The sequence below is a fragment of the Nansenia antarctica genome (genome assembly GCF_963989245.1).
Source record: "Nansenia antarctica genome assembly, chromosome: 6".
Taxonomy (NCBI): domain Eukaryota; kingdom Metazoa; phylum Chordata; class Actinopteri; order Argentiniformes; family Microstomatidae; genus Nansenia; species Nansenia antarctica.
Window position 1 is genome coordinate 29,988,188 of NC_137676.1, and position 18,417 is coordinate 30,006,604.

General features: G+C 44.9%; 1 protein-coding gene across 1 annotated transcript in view; it reads left to right on the forward strand.

Moving 5' to 3' along the window:
* Window positions 1-3,610: 3,610 nt before the first annotated feature.
* nt5dc2 (5'-nucleotidase domain containing 2) overlaps window positions 3,611-18,417 on the forward strand; it is a gene marked incomplete at both ends in the record, with an annotated part of 34,753 nt that continues 19,946 nt past the window's right edge. The window contains 5 exon segments of the mRNA XM_080534340.1: window positions 3,611-3,671; window positions 16,709-16,893; window positions 17,075-17,085; window positions 17,087-17,147; window positions 17,262-17,317. Of these exon segments, the coding sequence (XP_080390466.1) occupies window positions 3,611-3,671; window positions 16,709-16,893; window positions 17,075-17,085; window positions 17,087-17,147; window positions 17,262-17,317 (374 nt within the window).

The following is an 18,417-nucleotide window of genomic DNA, read 5'->3' on the forward strand; positions in this document are numbered from 1 at the left end:
CTTATTATTATTATTATCTTTTTGTTGTGTTGTCGTTGGGCGTTGCCGCACAATGGTGGGTGGGGGGGGGGGGGGGGTGGATACATGGGGGTGGGGAAACAAGAAAAAATGTGTTCAATTATAATGTAAAAATGTTTGAATCTTTGGAAACATAATAAAAAAAAATATATATTTTAAAAAAAGAAAAAAGAAATGGCAGAAAAAATACAACACCCAGAATGCAGTGGGGTTCTCCCCCTTTCCAAGGCCACTCCCCATGCCTCTTATTGGACCAGAGCAGAGCACCCACAGGCCACTCTGATTGGACCAGAGCACAGCTGGTGTGTATAACATTATTATTACCCATTTAAAACCTAAAATGTAATGATAGAAAGCTGGTTGAAAATGGGTGAAGCCGTCTTTTAACTGCGAGGGCAGAGTAGCCTCCGCACTATAGTCTCACCAAACAAGAGAAAATCTACTTCAAAGCCCATTGCACACCGTTTCACACCACTTTGAGGAAACATTCAAGTCATTCATATCTGTATTTTTTCGATTGCAGATACAGCATGTTCAATGCTCTCAACACCAATTGAATTATTATTAACTAATTCATAATGTAAAATATATAATAGGATAATTCATTATTATCCAATTGGAACAAGATCGCCTGACTGTCTTAAGACATTGACATTCAGGGCCCTATTATGCACTTCTTAACTTGCCGTCTTAAGTCTTAATTAAGACGCACCGCCAGGTTAAGACCTACCGCCAGGGTTCGAGTTATGTGGGAGCCAATGGGAGCTGAGCTCCCATAGAGATGGTCTGAGCTCCCATGAAGGCAGTAAAATCAAAAATCTGTGGGGGTCGCTAATAATACATTACCACAACTATTATTTGATCAAAATGTCAATGTAATGAATATTATTTAATTTATATTATAAATATTGTAAAATAAACACGTTTTCCAAAAGAACTACGCGCACCATTAATCTCCTGTGAATGACAGAATGCCTTTGACTGCCTGCACTTCACCACCAAGACACCATGGGGCGCAGTAGAATATTGAGCAACAGCAAAAGGTTGATTAATCAGCTGTGCGGTAAACCGTTGGAACACACAGTGCACAGCTGATTAATCAATTAAACCAATAGAGTGAGACAGGATATGTTCATGCAAGGTGCCTTTCAGGAAGTAGTGGAGATCGTGCACCTAGCCTATTATTGAGAAGCAAACATTCATTCATTAGCTATACAGGAGTATATACATACAGTAGCTACCATGCCGCCCCAAAAAAGGCCACTGCTGCCGACCGGGTCATCAAGCCTAGAAAATTTCGGGTTTTTATCATCATGGATCAGCATCATGGGTTCCAGGACCGCGACCGCAGCCTCCTGAAAACAGACCACTTTGGTCTATCTTGTCTCCGTAAAGGTAAGGTGGCTTTTACTTTTTACTAACCTAGTGTACATGTATTTTTCGCTCCTTCTGTATAGCAAAAATAACAAAATTATTGGCCGAGATACATGTGTGACTATCGCTTTTATAGCTGTTGTTTCATGTGGGGCTGTTGATGTGGTGAAATGAGTAGCCTGCAGCTGTGGCGTCAGGATATGTTGGTATTTGAGGAGGAGGATGAGGATGAGGATGATGTTTCGGTACCGGTATTTAAAGTATCGATTTGTCACCGGTATCGAATAAAACCCAAACTGTACCCAACCCTAACTATATGTTTACATGCCAACTAATTAGCTAATTCATTTCTGTCATTTAGAGCTGAGGGGAGCAACAGAGAGACGGACAACAGGACAGCAACAGAGAGACAGACAACAGGACAGCAACAGAGAGACAACGGGAGAGGAGAGCAATAGAGACACAACTGAATGCACTGAACCTTTTTTTATTCTTTGCATTATTAACACTGTTGTGTTATTGTGTTATTAAAGTGTTTAAGTGTTTTATGGTAAAGCATTATGAGTGGTGTGTGTGTGCAGGGTGCTCGTGAGTTGTATATTTTGGGGAGGGGGGAGGCTTGTGTATGGGGGCGGGGGGGTCCTCACACAAAGGAGTAGCCTAGGGCCACTGACCACCTTAATCCGCTACTGCCTATAGCTAATTAAAACTTGTAAGTCCCATCGCTGTGTGGGCATGATTCGCGCGTGCATGAGAACATTTCGCACTGTTATTTTGGAGACCCCCACAGAGTTCAGCTTATAACTCGAACCCTGCCTACCGCCACCCTTATGATGCGCTTCATACGCGCTACTGCTATTATGCAGGTGTCGAAAGGGCGCCCACACATAAGACGTAATACTCCCGTGCATATATTACTCATTGTGGGAGTGTTCATATGTTAATGAAGTGCACTAGGCGCCCCTGCTATTATGCGATCTGACTTTGCTCCTAGCGCTAAGAAGTGGTTTGAAAAGTTCTTAAGTTTAGACTTCATGCACGTTTTGAAACACGAGCGCTCCTCCGCGGTTTGCGCATGCATGTGGGCACACATGAACACGCACGTGGCTCCATGGCAAGACGTCAATTATGGTCACAGTATAAATGCTTTATTTCAGAAGGGAGAGGCCAGCGCTGTACAGTATGTTGCCTCCGCATACTGTGCACATACAGTACGAGCATGCCGTGCGTAATATAATGACATCAACATCTGTCATTCCTGCAGTCTTCCAGCGACCCCTCTGTAATACTTCTCAACTCACAAGCGGAGGTATTGCCGTGTTTATTCATAAAATAATCATGCACGAGCTTGTTACTTTCTTCTGCAGAGAAGCGCGCTGACCTCCTTCTTAGGACTTCCATAATAGCATAGCGCTAATGACTCAACGCAGCCGGTTCTTAAAGGGAATGGCACCTGGCACGCTGATTGGGTTGATTGAGAAGACGCCCAAAACACACCCATGACTAATTTCTTTGCTTAGCGCCGGGTTTTAGGCGCCCACTACTGCACGCATAATAGCAAAGTGGCCTTGACCACGCCTCCACGTCTTAAGTTTAGATCTACCGCCTCGTCTTATTGCTTAAGACTTATGAAGTGCATAATAGGGCCCTCAGTGTCTTAAGACACCTCAAGATGTTCTGTGTCTTCAAGACACAGAAAATATGGCTCTTACTCACTGTCTTAAGTGAGTGCATGAGTGCATGTCTTCAGGTTAGGTCTTAAGACAACTTAAGACATCTTGACAGACAAATATTTTGGTTAATTAGGACATCTTAAGACATCTCAGGACCATGTTCGCAAGGACAAACAGACTGAAGCTCAGCTTCTACCCCAGGGCCATTCAGGCCCTGAACACAGCAAAGACCTAGGTTCTGGGCCCTGGACAGTCTGGACGGATTGATGGCAGCTACTGGATTGAAATCAGGTGTAGTGCTGAGGCACAAATGTGTACATTTCAAGCCTGCAAACTGCGACACTTTAAATGAATGTGCAATAACACTATGTGCAATATGACAACCCTAGCCGTTATTTATGTAAACCAGCTCCTTTCCCTTCTTGTTTTTTTCCTAGCACCAGGGGAGCCCCCCCCCTCCCAAATGTCGTTGTTTGGTACCTGTACTATATCAATGACAATAAAGACCATTCATTCATTCATTCATTCAATCTCAAGACAAGGTGATGACTGGGTATGTACCGTACTTGTGGTCCAGGTATACTGAAGTAAAACGGCTGGTGCACGGTAAGATGTCAAAGATTTGGGCATATGTTTTGCTAACTGCTATTACCAATACACAGCCTCCCTTGTTGTTTTTCAGAGTCTTATACATACTAGATTGGATGTTATCACTGTAGCATTTGTATTATTGTCAACCAACTTGGGTCAGCTTAAAGTGTAGGTCTTTCTTGTCAAGTTTGTATTGACATTTAAGCTACATTTAAGGAAAAGTGCCCCCATCACCACTAAGACTGTCAGAACCTGGCCAGCAGGGTCCGCTCCACTGCAGATCTGCCTAAATGACACCTCATGGCAGGAATATGAGCATGAGGACCTGGAACAGTTCACGTCGTCGGTTCTGAACCACATAAGCCCCTTTTCCACTATCGCCTGCTTCTTTGGCGCTTTTCCATATGTCGGCCCGGGTCGGGTCAGGTCGGCTCGGCTCGCTTCTTTAGCTCCCCTTCGATACCAGGGTCTACATTTAGACCCGGAATCTTTTTGCCAGGCTGTGTGTGACGTGTGACGCTGCACACCGTTGATGGGTCAATGGAAATCGTCATCCCATGTTCATAGATTTCTTCGCTAACCGCCATCTTGAAATACCACATTCGCTCTTGGAAAATGTCACTACAGTTTCTGTAATAGCTTATTAATAAAGATTAGAAAAATTATGCTGACCATCGTATTGTCTTAGTTTAATGTCATTTCAATGCATCATAGAACTTTTATTTACAACAAGCATAACACAAAAATCGCTATTATGCACCGTCTTTGACCGTGAATAACACCGGCTGTGAATGTGGTAGAAACACAATACTCCTTTCCTAACTTCACCATCGGTCTACGGTCATTTTGAGCCCTTAACCACCGCGCTGACACCCCGAGAAGTTATGCTTTTAACCGTAAACTCATTCATTCATTCATTCATTCATTCTTCGAACCGGGAGTTCACCCGGCTGCTGCTGCTCGCAGCACCGCTTGCTGCTGGTTGAAAGTCCCGTTGACAGCGGGGGCAGAGAAACGTTTTAACAGGGAATTCGCTCCGCGCTGTCGACGGTGATAGGAGTGTAGGATCGACACCATTCAAATGGTTTTGGATTCCCTGTCCTCTCCTCTATCCGGACACGTTTGAATTGTTATCCTAACCCACGGTAATCCAAAGTTATTAACCCGCAAAGCACCGCTTGCTGCTGGATGAAACTCCTGTTGACCGCGCCTGCTGGAGATTGAATGAGCCCCGCGTCAGTCAGCCTTTCCGTAGAAATACATCGCTCCGTTATATATATAACGTTACATGTTTTAAGGCTGATCTGTGCATGATAGTGCTGCATTATGTTGATCTATTTATATCGATCTATTCTTGCCAATTCCTTATTACCAGTGGAAAGGGGGATGGCTAAAACACTTTGAATGGAATAGATAGGACTTTCCGTTCAATGAGGCATGATACTTGCGAGTTCATCTCGCTTTTCCCCCCGTTGATGTATTAAACAATCTAAGCAATCTAATCAGAGCAGTTGTTATTGTGTAATATTATTGATGGATGTGCCATTTTTGATGGAGAGCAGTGAGCGGATGACTTGATGTGAGCATGTATTTGACTAATGCCGATAATCTTGCTCCGAAACCGGAGCTGTCTACAGCGGATTCAAACGATCGTAATTCATGAACTATATGCCCAATCTAAAAAATTCAAAGAGTTTCTGACAGCAGAGAAGTTGCACTTTTTGAACAGTTGAACTGTACAGAGATTCCGACCCGTGTTGAACATCCTATTTCCTTTTTTTTTTTTTTAAGATTTTATTTTCCATTTTCTTTTTACACAAAACATTATACATGTCGTGTTATTCTATTACAAATGCACGTGAGTCCTTCTGTATTTAAATGTAAGTGTCTTTATTGTAACTCGCTCCGTGAGCTCTGACAATACCGGTCTCTAGTTCTCTTCCTGTCTCCAGCCCCCCTGACCTGATGTCACTACGGTGGCCTGTATACATTTACAATAATACCACATCTCTCTTTCTAGAATCAATGGGTAGACTGCCATTGATTCATCAGACCTAGAGGATTATTCTGCATCTATAACTAAAAGGTCTGATCTGAACCTGATCAAATAAACAATTCTACTACAACCCTATATATATATGAACATAAAAAGAGCATGAACACATCTCTTCTCCTAAACATAGAAACATAAAACATAAAACATTTTCTTTTTTTTACAAGTCCAACCTAGTTGGTTTCACCACCTCTCTCCCAGATCTGGTTCTAGGAGTAGCTGGTGGTTCTGGGACATTCTGGTCCCTTGGTTCTGCCGAACTCTGCTTTGGGACACATCCCAGAGGTTGCTCAGTAGCACCACCGCCACTCTGCGCCGGTGAGGGCTCCATGGGGATGAGATGGCGCCGGTTTCGCCGTACTGTCCCATGAGGTCCATCCACGATGTACGACCGCGGAGTAGGGTGGCTGCTGACCACGACTCCAGTTGCATTTTGATCGGTGACCCACACTTCCTTTCCAGGAGTGAGTCTGTCGAGACTTCTTGCACGATGACGCCGGTTGTAGCTTTGTGCGTCTCTCCTCCTCTTTAACTCTTCTTTCAGGACCACCGCCTCACTGTCGGGAAGAGCAGGGACCAGTAGAGCAGGAAGCGTAGGCACCGTCGTGCGGAGTCTCCTCCCCATCAGAAGTTGAGCTGGACTGTATCCGTTATGCAACGGGGTGGCTCTGTACGCCAGCAGAGCGCGGTATGGGTCGGCTGCCTTCTTCAGGAGACCTTTTACTGTCTTGACAGCCCGTTCTGCTTCCCCATTACTTTGAGGATATTTCGGGCTGCTTGTGACATGACGAAATCCGTAGGACGCTGCAAATGCCGCAAAGGCCATTCCGGAGAACTGCGGCCCGTTGTCTGTCACCAGTTCCTCTGGGATGCCGTGCCGTGCGTAGATCGATTTGAGGTGGTGGATGACATCTGTTGATTTTGTGGGGGTCAGCAGAGCGATCTCCACGTATCTTGATGCATAATCCACAACCAGCAGGTATGTCTTGCTCTCCAGCATGAACAGGTCTGCTCCTAATTTCTGCCATGGTCGCCCTGGGTATTGAGATGGCATCAGCGGCTCCTTTTGGTTCTGTCTCTCTTTGCTGCATGTTCGGCAGTTGAGGACTAATTCATTCAGCTGCTGGCTCAGCCCGGGCCACCATACAGACTGTCGTGCGCGCTCCCTGCACTTTACCACCCCCTGGTGGCCTTCATGCAGCCTGGCAAGCACCTCATTTCTCATTGTTGAAGGGATGACGAGCCTGCTTCCCCTCAGCAAAAGTCCATCCTCTACTGTGAGTAGCGCCTGTTCCGCCCAGTACAGCCTGAGAGCCGGTTCACTGTTGAGTGCTGGCCATCCCTCTGCACTCAGCTGCATCACCCGTGCGCACACACTGTCCCTCTTCAGCTGCTCTCTCAGCTCATCCAGGTAGGCGGTGCTCGTTGGCAGGTTCTCCATTATCATGTCCACGTAGATGTTAGTATCCTCGAAGAACTCCTTCTCATCCGGTGTCTCTCTCCTCTTCACAGGAGCACGTGAGAGTGTATCCGCAGTCCACAGGCACTTTCCTGGCACATGAGCAATGGAGTAGGAATAGCGCATCAGGCGCATCCGGAAGCGCAGAATCCGTGGAGGGAGAGCGTCCAACGGCTGAGACCCCAGGAGACTCAGGAGCGGCTTGTGGTCTGTCTCTAGCTGGAAGTGTCTGCCGATGAGAAAGTTGCGGAACCTCTCACAAGCCCAGGTCAGGCCTAAGGCCTCCTTCTCAACCTGCGCGTATCTCTGTTCAGTTTGTGTGAGAGACCGCGACACGTAGGCTACAGGTCTCCACACTCCATCCCATTTTTGGAGAAGCACACTCCCTAAGCCGTAAGACGACGCGTCCGCTGAGACTTTGCACTCCCTGTTGGTGTCGTACATGGCCAACACTGGTGGGGATATTAGTGCATCCTTCAAATCTTGAAAGGCCCTGGCCTGCTCGAAGCCCCACAGCCAGCAGTTCTTCTTTGACAGAAGGTCTCGCAGAGGCTTGTCTCTCTCCGCCAGCTGTGGGATAAACTTCCCCAGCTGGTTTACCATGCCGAGAAAGCTTCTCAGCTCACTCACATTCGTCGGCTCCTCCATCCTCCTCACAGCCTCTGTCTTGCTCGGGTCGGGGCTAATGCCACTGGTGGAGATTATATGGCCTAGAAAGGTCACCTCTTCTTTCGACAGGTCGCACTTATCGATGTTCAGGGTGATTCTGGCCTTCTCGATCCTCCCCAGCACGACGTGCAGACGAGCATCATGCTCCTCTTGTGATCGGCCCCACACCAGCACATCGTCCATGTGGCAGACGACACCCTCCAGCCCTTCCGTGACCTCCGTCACCATTCTGTTTTGGAAGTGTTCGGGGGCAGAGGCGATGCCGAAAGGTAGACGATTGAAGTAATATCGGCCAAAGGGCGTGATGAAGGTGGTGTACTTTGATGAATCTTCAGTCAGAGGTATTTGCCAAAATCCCATGTTTGCATCCAACTTGCTGAATATTCTGGCTCCAGCCAGCATTCCCAGTGTTTCCTCCACTGTTGGCAGGGTATACTTTTCCCGGCACACTGACTCATTGAGGTTCGTGAGATCAACACAGATGCGAACAGCACCTGTCTTCTTGGGAACCACCACGATGCCGGCACACCAGTCAGTTGGCTCCTCGATTCGGCTGATCACTCCAAGGCTTTCCATGCGGGACAGTTCTTGCTTGACCTTGTCCATCAGTGGCAACGGAATCCTTCTGGGTGTCTTCAGTGAGAATGGTTGGGCCCCAGGTTTCAGCCTGATTGCATGCGGCTGTCTCATCTCACCGAGACCACTACATATCTTTGGGTAGGTTGTCTTGAGCGTCTCCATCGTGATACTGTCAAGACGTGCCACAAGCTCCATCTTACTAATAGCAGGTCTCCCCAGCAATGCAGTGTGCAGGTGTCGAGTGACATACACATCCTCCCACACCTCTTTCTCTCCTCTCCTCAGCAACAGCCCGGCGACGCCCACAACATCTAGTGGCCTCCTCCCAGGTCCCATCAGTGGCTTAGTTGACTTCCGGAGGGTAGGTGGATCCTTGTCTCTGTAGATCTCTTGAAAAACAGTGTGAGGCATCACTGTAACATCAGCACCGGTGTCTATTTTGAATGGCACACGTCTGTCATCGATGTTTATGTTGACCATCCATGGCTCACCGTCAGCTGTGACGCTGCCTAAGAACACACAGTCCTCATCCTCTTCACAGGAGCAGGAATAGTCCTCTTCAACCTCATGTACAGATTTGGATGACTTACACACACGCTTGTAATGCCCCATCTTCCCACATGAATGACATTTCACCTCATTAGCAGGGCAATCGCGCTGTGAATGTCGCTCGTCATGTAGCACTCCATATGTACAATGCTCCGCCAGCGCATATAGTGTCGTCACAAATGAGTCCACCGTCTCGCATTCTCCCTGCTTGCGCATGTTAAATTTGGCACGCTCGTAGATAACGTTCTTCTTGACTACGAAGAAACCCTGTAATCCATCGCGCACCCCTTGGTAAGTACGTCTTAGAGCATCAGTCAGATTTAGTCCACGTAAAATATCATCCGCCTCATCTCCCATACAATATATTAGCGTGTTGACTTGATTCTCTTCAGTGCTAACCGTCAGGTTACTTGCCAGACGAAATCTTTCAAACCTGCGTATCCATTTGGCCCACTCTTGCGGCTTTGAAAAGTCGAAGGACTCCGGAGGCTGGATGCTGAACGTAGCACTTGAAACTGGCGTTGCTCTCTGGACTGCAGCTGCTCCCGCGTTAGCATTATCAACCATCTTTTCTTCCTCCCTTCTCACCGTCACGAGCTCAAATGACACTGTCGGCCGACCTAACTCTTAACACTCACTTACAGGACTTCTGACACCATGTCGTGTTATTCTATTACAAATGCACGTGAGTCCTTCTGTATTTAAATGTAAGTGTCTTTATTGTAACTCGCTCCGTGAGCTCTGACAATACCGGACTCTAGTTCTCTTCCTGTCTCCAGCCCCCCTGACCTGATGTCACTACGGTGGCCTGTATACATTTACAATAATACCACAATACACACATTACTTGACAAACATCACAATACATCACAACTTGACAAACATCACAACACATCTCAAATTGACATACATCACAACGCATCACAGCTTGACATACCTCACAACACATCACAACTTGACATACATCACAACACATCACAACTTGACATACATCACCACACATCACAGCTTGACATACATCACAACACATCACAACTTGACATACATCACAACACATCACAACTTGACATACATCACAACACATCACAACTTGACATACATCACCACACCTCACAGCTTGATATACATCATAACACATCACAACTTGACAAACATCTCAACACATCACACCTTGACAAACATCACAACACATCCTAACATCCCAAAGCCCCACTTTTTTTTAAAAAACCGTCTAAAGTTTATCCCAGTTTACCCCCTATACTTATCTAACTAATCATTCTAATGCATAATCAAATTAATCTCTTAGTACTATGTTTCTTGCACTATCTTTACATCTTAGCTAAGGCCTTCACTATCTCTCCCCAAATCTTTTCAAACTGATCTTTCTTATTATTGTCTATGGCTAAATTCTTCTCTATATTGGTATAATAAAGAATTTCGTTTTTCCATTGTTGTAGTGTTGGAGGTTTACTTGATTTCCAACTTCCAAGTATTAGTTTTTAAAATATAATTGATGAGTACATAATTATCCACCCCCTAGGGTATCTTATCCTGGAAAAGACAGATTGAAGGATCGAATTTGAATCTTTCCTTATGTACCCCTGAGAGCCAATGTTCTATGTCAACCCAGGTTTTCTGTACTCTGGGACACTCCCAGAATGCGTGTATTAGTGAGTCTTTTTTTCCACACTTTAAACAGTTATCTGATACATTACTATAATACGTATGGATTTTATCTCGCGTGTGGTAGACTCTATACATTATTTTATATTGGATTAAACGTAGATTTTCATTAACTGTCATGTCATTTGTAGTATTCCAACACTCTTTCCATTTTAAACCTATATCTGTTCTTCCTAGTTCTCGATTCCACATCTCAATCCTACTTTCTAACAGTTTTTCAGCTACATAGGTCTTCTGTAGAGTTCTATAAATTTTACCTATCAAATTCTTATCAATTTCTCCATCAAATATGATATCCTCAATTGTACTCTGCTGCCCAAATGATTTTAAATAAAAATTTAGATTTATGTAGCTTCTTAGCTGCATGTATCTGAAATATTCAGCGTTGGCCAACTTATATTTACTTTGGAAGTCGTGCCATGGAATAATGGTATCCCCTCCTACTAAGTCGTTTATAGTTTCTATTCCCCTTGTTCTCCATGTAGACCAATTTATTGTAGCATTCTGAAGAGCTATCCAAGGATTGTTCCACAAAATAGTACTTTTTGGGATTGATATTGATTCTCCCAGTATCCTCTTAATTTGTTTCCATGACGTTTCTATATTATTTACAATAAAGTTTCCTTTTTTCTTAGTCTTATGTTCTGAAAATAAAAGAGTTAAGAGGTTTTGGGGATGTACACCTGAATCTTCAATGTGGATCCATTGTTCTTCTGCTGTGTGTTGGACTATATGCCTCAGATAGAACCCCTGGGCGGCCAGTTGGTATAGCTCCAAGTCTGGAAGGTTAAAGCCCCCCTCTGACATAGGAAGGTGTAAAATATTCCTTCTAATTCTGTGTGTTTTCCCTGCCCATATAAAATCTGTTATGGCTGAGTATACCATATTAAAGTACTTTTTTGGTGGAGTAATTGGTATAATTGAAAACAAAAAAAGAAACTTAGGAAGCCATGCCATCCTAAACAAGTTTATTCTGCCTGTCAGATTTATAGGAAGATTTTTCCATTTACTTAAAGTCTCTTTCATGTTATTGAGTAGTGGAATAAAGTTCTCTCTATAGATCTGAGTTTTTTTGTCACTAATTAAGCAACCTAAATATTTAATATTTTTTGTCCACTTAAATGGTAATTGTAATTCTGGGTTTATTCTTTTTTGTTTACCAATTGCCATTATTTCAGTTTTATCCATGTTTATTTTATATCCTGAGATATCTGAGAATTCAGAGAATATTTTTAACAAAGGGACTATAGATTTATCTATGTTCGTTAAATATAACAGAATATCATCCGCAAATACATTTATCTTAAAGTTATTTTTGCCCACGCTTATGCCTGATACATAGGGATCTTGTCTAATTTTTTCTGCCAGTGGTTCTATTGCCAGAGCGAAAAGAAGTGGAGATAGGGGGCAACCTTGTCTGGTGCCCCTCTCTAAAGTAAATTCTGCAGATAATGTGTTGTTAGTATATATTTTTGCTTTAGGATGTTTATATAGTAATTTTATAAAATTTATAATTTCCTCTGGGAAATTATATGCTTCTAATACTTTAAATAAATAAGCCCATTCAACTCTATCAAAGGCTTTTTCCGCATCCACTGCCATTATTGATAGATCTATGTTATGCCTTTTTGCGTACTGTATAATATTAAAGCAGGTTCTTGTATTTGTTTGTAAATGTCTATTTTTAATAAACCCTGTTTGATTAATGTGGACTAACTCAGGTAGAACTGTTGCAATTCCATTACTTATGATTTTTGTTAGTATTTTATTGTCACAATTTATTAAGCTTATGGGTCGATAGTCTGAAGGTGACTCACCAGACTTTCCTGGTTTTAATATAACTGAAATAATTGTTTGATACATGGATTGTGGTAAAACCGATTTAAGAGACATCCTATTTCCTTGTCAAATCGTGTATGCTGTGCACCTAATCTATCCAGAGATGACACAACGCATTTAATGAATGAATGAATGAATGGACTTTATTGTCATTGCTACAGTACAGGTACCAAACAACGACATTTAGGAGGGGTGGCTCCCCTGGTGTTAGGAAAGGGAAAAAAAAAACTTTTAGAAGAAAAAAAAATCACAAGAAGGGAAGGAGCTGGTTTACATAAATAAAGGCTATGTACACTATCCACTGTACTATACTGTACAGACAGACGACTAGGGTTGTCATATTGCACAATAGTATTATTCCACATTTATTTAAAGTGTCGCAGTTTGCAGGCTTGAAATGTACATGTTTGTGCCTCAGCACTACACCTGATTTTTTCAGTCCAGCAGCTGCCATCAATCCGTCCAGACTGTCCAGGGCCCAGAACTTAGGTCTTTGCTGTGTTCAGGGCCTGGACGGCCCTGTGGTAGAAGCTGTTCTTCAGTCTGTTTGTCCTTGCGGCCAGGGTCCTGAACCGCCTTTTCGAGGGCAGCCTGGTAAAGTGTTCGTACCCAGGGTGGGTCGGGTCCCTGGAGATCTTGGAGGCCTTCCTGAGACAGCGTGTGTTGTACAGCTCTTCCAGAGAGGGGAGGGGAGCGCCGGTGATCTTCTGTGCTGTTCGCACGACTCTCTGTAGCGCATTTCTCTCCGCTGTTGTAAGATCACAATCCTCAATAGATTGATTCCATCGTTTTACCGACAAGAAGATTCTACAATCTATCAGCCTTTCCGTAGAAATACATCGCTCCCTGTATAACGATATATATCTAACGTTACATGTTTTAAGGCTGATCTGTGCATGATGGTGCTGCATTTTGACATAATTCTTATCGCATTTCCCCCCGTTGTGCTGTGCTGTGCCGTTCCGTAGTCCAGAGCTTCATCATCCCCCTTCTAAAACTGCCATCACCCCTTTCCATCCCTGGCGTCATTTTATCAATGAACGTGGTATTATACATATTTACATATTACATATTTGTTGTTATTTATGGAAGTGTCCGGTTGCTGGAGGAACCAGGACGCCAGCTACACTGCACAGTTTAGCCCGAAATAGAGAGAGTGCTTTACACCCCGAGAAGTTATGCTTTGTCAACCGTGATAACAGTGTCGTATCGACACCATTCAAATGGTTTTGGATTCCCTGTCCTCTCCCCTATCCGGACACGTTGGAATTGTTATCCTAACCCACGGTAAACCAAAGTTATTAACCCGCAAAGGGCACCGTGTTTGTCAGTGAATAACACGGCACACAATGATACTACAGTTCATAAAGCAGACAAGTGGTTTTAAGGGTTCAAAAAACATGACTTTATTATGTGTACATAGCTTCCTCTCTCTCTTTCTCTTTCTCTCCCAAAAAATCACGGTTAGTAATATACCACATGCCGAGGAAAAGTATACGATAGATTCAAGTTCCCCCATGTTGCTATTGTTGTGGCTGTGTTGTGTCTCGTGAAAATATACGTCACCACCATGGAGCGCTTTTATGACGCGTAACTCCGCCTACTATCGCCTACTCCTCCTACTAGTTCCTGGTCTGTTGTGTATAGTGGAAAACCAGAACTGATCAAAAGCGGGCCGAAGCGGGCCGAAGCGAACTGACCCGACCTGACCCGACCCGAGCTGGGCCGCTGATGGAAAAGCGCCAATAGTGAACTGCACCAATTCAGCCACCGTGGACAAACGTGTCCGGGTCTACCCCAACACGAAGCCATGGATGACTGAGAAGGTCCGACAACTGCTCAAGGAGAGGAACAATGCTTTCTCAGCGAAGGACACACTGCTGTACAGCACCACCAGGGCTAACCTAAACCGTGGCATCCGGGAGGCCAAGGCAGACCACAGAGAGAAGATTGAGGAATGCTTCCTGAGCAACGACTCCAGGCGGGTGTGGCAGGGGGTTCAGCACATGACAAACTTCAGAGCCAACAGGCTCACAGCCTTTGAGGGCGACCCCCTGCTGGCGGAAGAGCTGAACTCCTTCTACGCCCGGTTCGACGAGGGGCGAACGGAGGTAACCACAATACAAACACCACTCTCTCCAGCTCTCAGCAGCCTCACCCTCACAGAGCATGAAGTGAGACGCGTGCGGTGGACCCCAGAAAAGCCTCAGGGCCGGACGGCGTCCTGGGACGGGTGCTGAGGGACTGCGCCGACCAGCTGGCCGGGGTTTTCACCAACATCTTCAACCAGTCCCTGTCCCAGGCCACCATCCCACCCTGCCTGAAAACCTCAACAATCATCCCAGTCCCGAAGAAAAGCACGGTGAGCTGCCTAAACGACTACCGCCCGGTGGCACTCACACCAATCATCATGAAGTGCTTCGAGAAACTGGTCCGGGCCCACATAGTCACATGTCTCCCGCCCAACCTGGATCCATACCAGTTCGCCTACAGAGCCCACAGGTCCACAGAGGACGCCATCGCGACGACTCTCCACTCCACTCTATCCCACCTGGAGAGGGGGAACAGCTACGCGAGACTGCTCTTTGTGGACTTCAGCTCTGCTTTCAACACTATCCTTCCAGACAGGCTAGTGACCAAACTACTAGACCTGGGACTATCACACTCCATCTGCGCATGGATCAAGGACTTCCTGTCTGACCGCCCCCACAGCCCTCAGACTCAGCACTGGGTCCCCCCAGGGCTGCGTGCTGAGCCCCATCCTCTACAACCTCTACACCTATGACTTCACCCCCGTCCACCCCAGCAACTCCATCATAAAGTTTGCAGACGACACCACCGTGGTGGGCTGCATCTCGGGGGGGGACGAGGCGGCGTACAGGGATGAGGTGGAGCAGCTGGGCAAGCTGTGCAAGGTTAACAACCTGCTGCTAAACCAGCTAAAGACCCAAGAAATCATCGTGGACTTCAGGAGGAAAAAAAATGCTCGTCGATGGAGGGAGCGTGGAGAGAGTCTCAACTCTCCGATTCCTGGGGGTGCACATACAGGATGACCTGTCCTGGAGGAACAACACAGCAGCCATCATCAAGAAGGCACAACAGCGGCTCTACTTCCTGAGAGTCCTCAGGAAATACCACCTCAGACAGGAGCTGCTTGTGATCTTCTACCGCTGCACAGTGGAGAGCATCCTCACCTACTGCATCTGCGTGTGGTTCTCCAGCTGCACAGCCGCAGAGTGGAAAGCGCTACAGAGAGTCGTGAGATCGGCCCAGAAGATCATCGCGTCCCCCCTCCCCTCTCTGGAAGAGCTGTACAACACACGCTGCCTCAGGAAGGCCTCCAAGATCTCCAGGGACCCATCCCACCCTGGGAACGAACACTTTGTCCGGCTGCCCTCAGGCAGGCGGTTCAGGACCATGTCTGCAAGGACAAATAGACTGAAGCTCAGCTTCTACCCTAGGGCCATTCAGGCCCTGAACACAGCAAAGACCTAGGTTCTAGGCCCTGGACAATCTAGACAATTTGATGGCAGCTACTAGATTGTTATCATAAGTGCAATATTGAAATACAACTGTGAACATTTCAAACCTGCAAACTGCAACACTTTAAATGAATGTGCAATAAGACTATGTGCAATAATACTATGTGCAATATGACAACCCTTGTGTACATAAGGTTCAGAGATAGGAAATGTTAGGATATTTATAGCATAGCATAGAGTACAGCACAGTGTTTTATTTGTATAGTATAGTAGTATAGTATAGTGGATAGTGTATATAGCCTTTATTTATGTAAACCAGCTCTTTTCCCTCCTTGTTTTTAGTATTATTATTTTTTTCCAAGCACCAGGGGAGCCCCCCCTCCTAAATGTCGTTGTATGGTACCTGTACTGTATTAATGACAATAAAGACCATTCATTCATTCATTCATTCATTCATTCATTCATTCATTCATTCATTCATTCATACTCAGTTTAGAGTTTCCTCCAGTTCAGTTTCCTCCAGTTTCCAAGTGCCTTTTGATGGTGTAGGGAAATGTACACACTGACACCTTGGCTTTCTTTGCGATTTCTATAAAGGAAAGAACTACACTTTTAAGGGTTATAATGGTCTGGCCGTCTGTTAATTACCTTTATTATATTAACAACTGGCCTTCCCACTATTCAGTGAAGTGCAGTGATTTACAGTATTTCGTTTTTTCCTCCCTCTCTCTCTCTATAGATGTGATACCTCCCGGTGTATGTAACTCACTCAACCCTTCCACCATATATGCCAACAATGAGGTTGACCTGGACGAAGTGGACATCTATGGCTTTGACTATGATTATACACTGGCCGTATACTCCAACACCCTGGATGCCATGATCTACAATACCGCTCGAGACTTCCTTGTGAAACACTACAAAGTTTGTTTGGATGACTATTTCACTTTCTTTGTTTCCTTATTGGATTTCATGGTGCATTTTACTAAGAATCGATAGTGTTTAAATGCTAGATTTATAGTGCCAAATGGTATATGATACAGTGATGGGTAACCCCAATCGACTGTAGGCTACATGTAAGCAGCATGTTCGTCTATTCTGTCAGTATCCTGAAGGTCTCCCAGTATGACTACATCCCCAACTTTGCTGCACGTGGACTCCACTATGACATTCAGAAGGTAACGTTTAAAAAAAAGTTGTTGACATTTTTTATTTCTTCAGTTTTTAGGCCTTGAATAAAGATTTGTTGTATTTAATAGCTATTTCCTGGAAATAACTTCCTTTTCATGCAGGGACTGTTGATGAAAATAGACGCCTTCCATTATATCCAGCTTGGAACTGTGTACAGGTAAGAGACTGTTGAGACTTGCTTGGTTAGTCAATGATGTGGTGCTTTTGATCCATACACTGTAGTACTTCTAGCATAAAGACGTGTGTGCAAATGTGCAAATATTATATGCCTCAGCATAATTAGTTTAGTGCTTTTACTCTTATATTAGTAACAGTTAAATAATTTTCACAAATAAGCATTACATTTTATACAACTAGTGTGTTCATTATTAATAAATGTGTATTTCAGCATGTATACACATTTATAAGCATTGTACACGTTTGAGTTATTTTCAGTAATACAGACTATGTGCATTTACAGTAGCTAGTTTACAAGTATAAGCACTAATCAGATTATATAATGTTATATTTTTATTTTCAAAGCGACAACATACTAACAACAATGAAATGCTTGTCTGTCACAATTAAATCCTTATGTAAGAAATGTATTATGATGTCTACACTGTATTTGATCATACTGCTGTGGTGGATTGGGTTCAGTAGAGAGGCACTAAGAGACATGTTGACATCCCCAGGGGTCTGAAGCACCGCTGGACTGGCCATACAATCTTTCTGCTCGCTGGCAGATGGGCCGCGCTAGTTTTGGGCCGGTCGGGCCGCCTGACCCGACCTGACCCGACCCGAGCTGGGCCGCTGATGCAAAAGCGCCAATAGTGAACTGCACCAATTCACCCCAATTTTTTTTTATAAATAGCGCGGCCAAAACTAGCGCTGAATCAAGCGGCGGCCCCCGTTTATACTAACACATGGGCTGGCCCAATCACACACCTGCTGTCCATCGGCCCCCTCCCCCACTCTGATCCCTCGGCCGACAACCCAAGTACAGTGTCATGTCCGTAGATAAGATAGTGAAAGGGGGTGCAGAAAATTAGGGAGAAAAAAAGTAAGAAGCTAGCAGAGGATGCCTCAAAATGTCAGAAACTGACAGATATGTTCTCTGCATCGACTGTGGGGGCTAGGCCTACTACAGCTGCGGCTGCCACAGCAAAATCTTTACCGCTAACTAACGTTAGCACTGATGTGCCGTTAGCAATTGAGGAGGAGACAGAGGACACAGCTAGAGAGGTAAGCAATGTTGTTACTTGGTTTTACAAAAGC